Source organism: Psammomys obesus, unplaced genomic scaffold, assembly GCF_907164565.1.
Source record: "Psammomys obesus unplaced genomic scaffold, mPsaObe1.curated_primary_1811, whole genome shotgun sequence".
NCBI classification, from domain to species: Eukaryota; Metazoa; Chordata; class Mammalia; order Rodentia; family Muridae; genus Psammomys; species Psammomys obesus.
This window is the reverse complement of record NW_026596069.1, coordinates 26,394,024-26,400,226: the sequence shown is the minus strand read 5'-3', so window position 1 is coordinate 26,400,226 and position 6,203 is coordinate 26,394,024. Positions and strand designations below refer to the sequence as shown.

Here is a 6,203-nt window from a genome sequence, read left to right as displayed (position 1 = left end):
TGGTGGTACATGTCTTTACTCGAAGCACAGTGACAGGGCTCGGGAGGTAGAGGTAGGTGTATCTCTTTGAATTCAAAGTCATCCTGATCTACAGAGTGAGTTTCAGGACAGCCAGGGATACACAGAGAAATCTGTCTTGAAAAACAAAACAAAAATTAAATTTAAAAAAAGAGAGGGGTGTTGAACACAGGTAGCCTGCATGGGTGGACAATGCTTTCCCAGAAGACATGAGTTACTAACTGGAAATCTTAGGGTATGGCTTCCCTTTGAGTTATTGATCAGTGAGACCCCAGAGACCCTTAAACAACCCAGGCTATTGCCATTGCTTTTAGCTGCCTTCCAGGACTAGCTAGTAAGACTCTATTGCTGAACATTTCAGTTGCAGGACATAGAGAAATCTAGCTGACTTGACCTGAAAACTTCCTCCCTACTGGCTAGATATCACAGAGCCAGAGATGCTATGCTAGAAAAAAATCCATTAATGATGTTATTTATTGGCGAACTCTGCATTTCTACAGTGCAGACCTGGCAGGCCCAGTGTGCCCAGTGTGTTAATAGTGGCTTGAATGTTGTGGGGCTACCAACTACTTTTAAATTGGATTTGAAGCCTGCTTCACAGGAGAAAAGTCTTGCCTGGTATTACAAACCAGGTCAAAACCCCTGGCTGGGGAGGTAAAAGACCCTAGGAGGGAAATTACTACTGTTGTCTTGAAAAAAAAAAAAAAAAGGCTGTCAAGCTTCAATTGAAGTATCTATGTTTACACTCATAGATTACTGCTACCCTCAACCTTGGGTACAATAACCCACTACTCAAGCCTCAGGGAACATCACAGAAAAGGAGGCAGAAAAAACATAAGGGCTGGAGAATGGGAAGGAATGTCGCGCCATCTTCTGTAGTCTTTGTGCTCATGAACTCATTGTGGCTATGATTACCCACACAAGACCTGCCCAAGATCAGGCCAGCAAGAACAGTTAGCATTTCAACAGGCAACAGTAATTAGACTCAGTTGGTTATATAACAAGATGAGGAGGAATAAATGAAAGGGAGAGACACATTGAGGGTGCTTGGGAGAAAAAGGAGAGAAAAGTCTGAAGTGCATATGACCAAGATGCATTATCTACATGTATGAAATTATCAAAGAATAAATAAAATAATATCCATAAAACTATAGGACATTTTCACATGGTTGCCCCATAGACATCTCGAATTTAGCTTCCCTAAACTTACTTTCCTTCAATCCCAACATGCTTCTCCTTCTAGATCCCCTCCTAAGAAAATTATGGATCACTTTCATTCCTCCCCATCTAAGCAGACATCTACCTATTACACAGCTGGGTCATATGACTTCTCCGAGAACCCTGGTGGCAGAAGACCTCGATTCTCTGCTTATCTGATCCCTTCTAATTCATGCTCCATGATGCTTCCAACTTTACCTTTGCATGAGAATCTAACTTGTCATCCCCATGTTGCTGTAAACAGCTTCTGACTATCTGGTAACCGCTCTGGATTTCCTCATAGCACACAAGATTATTTCAGAATCAGCCTCAACTTTTTATCTATGCCCCTCAGCATAACCCTCTGCAAAACTGTGTCCTTATGGCTCCCGAAATACCCTGTTCTGTCTGTAACCTAGAGCTTTAGTTTAAGCTCCAACAGGACCTCTTCTGTTGCCCATGAGGATGCATGCAAGTATTAAGAATTAATTGCTTGTTAGCTACGAGGCAGATGGGATGGAGAGAGGGCTCAGTGTTAGGAGTGCTTGTTACGGAACTGATAAATGCATGCTTCAAAGGACACTTGCACTCATATACATATAACACACACACAGACATTGGTGTGCTTTAAAAAAATTATTTACTGTTACTATATCTTTTTCTTCTTACTCCTTCTCAATCCCTTCCAATACCCCAACACCAGGTACGAGAGAGAAAGGGTTAGTGGAAGAGGAGTCACAATTCTTATAGCTGCTTCCTGCTGGTTAGGGTCATCAGGTTCCTTGGAGCCAGTCCAATCTTCATTTCAGGAAATCTCCAACTTCTTGTCTCACCACAGCAACCAGGAGTAGCAAGGGGGGAAGCAGGAGCATCCTTGTTCTTTCTCCCACTCCACACTCTCTGGGTCTGGCATTTATTCTCTCTCCAGAGTCCTCAGATTTTAACTATCTGCAGCTGGCAAGGAGTTCCTCTCAGAGCCTGCATGAGGCAAATAGTTTTCTTCTGTGGACCATCTGATTCAGTTCCCCTCCCACACCTGGGGCCAAAACAAAAACATGTTTATATCCACAACATTTTCCTCTTTTCTGTTTAAAAAAAGGGGGGGTGGGGAAGGTTCTTTCAGTATAAATGAAACTTGCTGTTGCTTTCTCAGAAGGAGACAATAAAGGAACCAAGCCCTTTTGGATATAATTTCTTCTATAACCTCATGACTTTCAGCTGCTCTTGTCTGGATCAACTTACTATTGAGCCTCCAGCTAAGCTCCTAAAGGCCAGAAGTTAGCCAGATGTTCTTGCAGAGAAACCAGTCCCACCAGAACCTACCATATTTCTGAGTTAACACACCAGCCATTTTAAGCTCTGAGGCAGCATTGAGCATTTCGATATCTAAAACTTTTGGCAGCTACTGGAAAAGCTAATGGTGTTAATCTTTAACCTGAGGCTCCTCCTCTGGCAGCTCAGTTTGATCAAGATTAATCTGTTTTCTTTCTTTTTTTTTTTAATATAATTTTATTACAAATTTTAAAAAATCAACATCCTAAAAAATTTACTGGTAATACAAATTCCTATGAAGTTTTGTTTTTGCTACCATAAGAAATTAAAGAAACCATTAAATATTTAGGAACATTCAACATCAAAAGCTTTAAATCTAACTGTACTTTGTAGCCCCTGAAAAAGCTACAAACCCCTTCTTTAAAAAAAAGTATTTTTTTCTATAAAGAATCTCATCAGCTATACAAAAATCTATAGTTTTTATACTGATGCTAATGTTGAGCTGCACTTGAATTTCACATTTTTAGCAAAATAGTTGCCTGAGCACATATAGACACTCCACACATTTTAGGACAGCCATTTATTCTTCATCCTCATCTTCTTCCTCCTCATCTTCATCATCTCCTTCCTTGTCCTCCTCCTCCTCATCTTCCGGTCCATTCTTCTTTGAACCTGTTGGCCTCCCAGGTCCCTTCTTTCCTGCTTCGCTTTTACCCTTAGCTCGGTATGCAGCAATACCCTTTTCACACTTCTCCTTTAGTTTAGCCGCCTTCTGCTCACACGGTGGTTTATCTTTGGCAGATTGTTCAGACCACATCTCACCCAGCTTTTCTGTAGTATCTCCAACAGACAGGCCCGGGTACTCACTTTTGATCTTTGGGCGATGTTCAGAGCAAAACAGGAAGAAGGCAGACAGTGGTCTTTTTGGAGCATTAGGATCTTTTTTCTTCCCTTTTTCATCCCTTTTTCATGCAGTAAGGAGGAATGTAAATCTCCCTGTCATAAGGAGCTTTGTCGATCTTGGCCAGGTCTTCAAACTGCCACTTTTCCTTTGCAGACATGGCCTTCCAGCTCTCGGAGCACTTCTTTAAGAACTCGGCGAAGTTGAGCAAGAGTCGGGGTGCTTCTTCCTGTTCTTGAAACAAGCTTTTTGCCTTTAACCTTTTCAGCCTGTACAGCCTTCTACTCTTCCTGCCCAGAGGCTGTGGGAACTTGACACCAAAAGTACTCAGAGCAGGGCTGGGCCACAACTGTGGAGAATTCCAGCTCTTAGTTCCCAGGTATTCTCCCTTTACCGAAGACGCTTTCAAACCCTACTCACTAATTTTCTAGTTGCATTGCCAGCTCTGCAATGAAACAAAACCAGAGAATCCCTCTGGGAGTAAAGTGGAAATAAAACCAGCGTTAGCAGCTGCAATAAACCTTATGCGCATATCCTGAAATGGTATATTCATCTATCCACACCCTACTGTCTCCTGTACGCCATTACTCATTATTTTAAGCCTGATATCTGGGCACCATTTGTTGGCGTACTTAAAAAAGACTCTTTTATTTAGGTTTCTTATATATTTTTCTCCTTACTCCACCTCAACCCCTTCCAATATCCCAACACCAGGTAGGAGAGAGAATGCGTTAGTGGGAGAGGAGAGCAGTTCTTTCTTAGCTGCTTCCTGGTTAGGGTTCTTGGGTTCCTTGAAGCCAGTCCAATCCTGGTTTCAAAAGATCTACAACAGCACCTAGGAACAACAAGGGGAAAGCAGAAGCAGCCTTGTTCTTTCTCTGACCTCCACACTATCTGGGCTTTGGCATTTATTCTCTCTCCAGAGTCCTCAGATTGAAACTATCTGCAGTCAGTTGTGGTGGCACACACCAGCAGGATTTGCTGAAGGAGGCAGAGGCAGGAGGATCATGAGTTTGAGGCCAGCCTGAGCTACACAGTTTTGGAGGGAGGGTTTAAAAATGTAACTAACAAAAATAAATAAATATGTCTTAAAGCAAAAAAAAAAAAAAAAGAAAAAGAAAAAAAGAAAAGAAAAGAAAAGAAACTATCTGCAGCTTGCAAAGAGCTCCTCTCAGAGCCCACATGAAGCAAACAGTCTGCTGCTGTGGACCATCTGAATCAGTCCCACATCCCACACCTGGGACCAAAACAAAAACATGTTTATATCCACAACACACATACATATAACTAAGATAAAATAAATATTAAAAAAAATAAGGCAGATAAATCATCTAAATTATGAAGTAATTTCTTTGATGGTAAAAATAAAATAAGAAATGCCAGGTAAAGCTATTCCTTGATTCAATATAAAATAACAGAGGTATAGCCAGAGCTGGCAGGCGCTGGTAGTAATCCCAGCTACTCAAGAGGAGCCACCATTCCAATGCCGCTTAGGTTTCAGTGTAAGCTCCAGGGCCAACTTGGTGAGACCTTGTCTACAAATCAAAACAAACAAACAAAAATATATACGTAAAAACACCTAGGAATACAGTTCAGTGGTCACGACAAAAGGAAACAAAGAAAGAAAAAAGGAAGGAGAGACAGGAAGACAGAGAAGGAAGGAGGTGTGTCTTAAGTGACTATGAAAGCTCTATGGATGCTTCTGGCCTCAAGCCATGATGGAATAGAAGTCCTACAAAGACCCAGTTCTCTCCTCACTACCTAAACCCAAACCTTTAGCAGAGCAGGGTAGGGGTTCTTCAGAGGAAATTCCCTTAACACTTTTGCTCTTACGTTTTAAAGTCAACAAAACAGAGCCAGGAGATGCAACCGAGGCAGGTCGGAGCTGTGGCAACCAGGCTTGAGCTGGACCACAAGAAGCAGAATGACTCGGTTGAGGGAAGGTTTGCGGAGGAACGCAGAGGTCTGCAGCAGAAGCCGAAAAAGGCCAGTGAGAAGGAGCCCAAGTAGCTCAGTGGCTTCGTGACCAACCCTTTTGCCCTTGCTTCTGTGCCGGGAGCCAGTCCTGAGTCTGCGGAAGGTCCCTCTCATGCTTCTTTGCCCTCAGGTAACCTCTCTCCACTGGGCCACTCCCGAAAGGTGAAGTTACTCTTTCCAGTTTTTGTTTTGTTTTCTTTTTCCTGTGGGGCATACCTCAAAGTATTAAAAAGCAACTTTGTAATTAGAAAAAAAAAAAAAAAAAAAAACACAAACAAAAACCAAACTGCATCTCTCATGTGGCTGAAAAGGCTAGGCCTGACTGAACCCTGGTGGAGAGAATGAGTCACTGCATGCCAAAAAAAAAACAAAAAACAACCAAAACTCTGTTTTTATGCTTATTTATACATTAAAAAACAATGAACACAAACCATGTTGTTAATCCCAGCACTCAGGAGGCAGAGGCAGGCCGATCCTTGTGAATAGTGACACCCTGTCTCAAATAATAATAATAATATAACAATAGTAATAAATATAAGCAAAATCTGGCACTTGGAAAACTGAGGCAGGACAATCTAGAGTTTGAGGCCTACAAAGGTTACATAGTAAGACTCTGGTCTCAAGAAAGACATAAAGACAGTAAGCATATATGTAGACACATCCTGTCTAAAGAAAATGCGAGGCTCTGGGAAACAGATCTATGCTATTTGGTGGGGAGCAGTGTTTTTGAGACAGGATTTCCCTTTGTAGCCCTGGCTGACCTGGAACTCAGTATATATATAGGTATAAACAACATTATGTATTTATATATATATATATATATATATATATATATATT

At 41.6% G+C, this 6,203-nt stretch overlaps 1 protein-coding gene across 1 annotated transcript in view; it reads right to left on the bottom strand.

Moving 5' to 3' along the window:
* Window positions 1-3,067: 3,067 nt before the first annotated feature.
* LOC129689933 (high mobility group protein B2-like) overlaps window positions 3,068-6,203 on the bottom strand; it is a 4,008-nt gene continuing 872 nt past the window's right edge. The window contains 3 exon segments of the mRNA XM_055625329.1: window positions 3,068-3,463; window positions 3,465-3,622; window positions 5,284-5,353. Of these exon segments, the coding sequence (XP_055481304.1) occupies window positions 3,068-3,463; window positions 3,465-3,622; window positions 5,284-5,353 (624 nt within the window).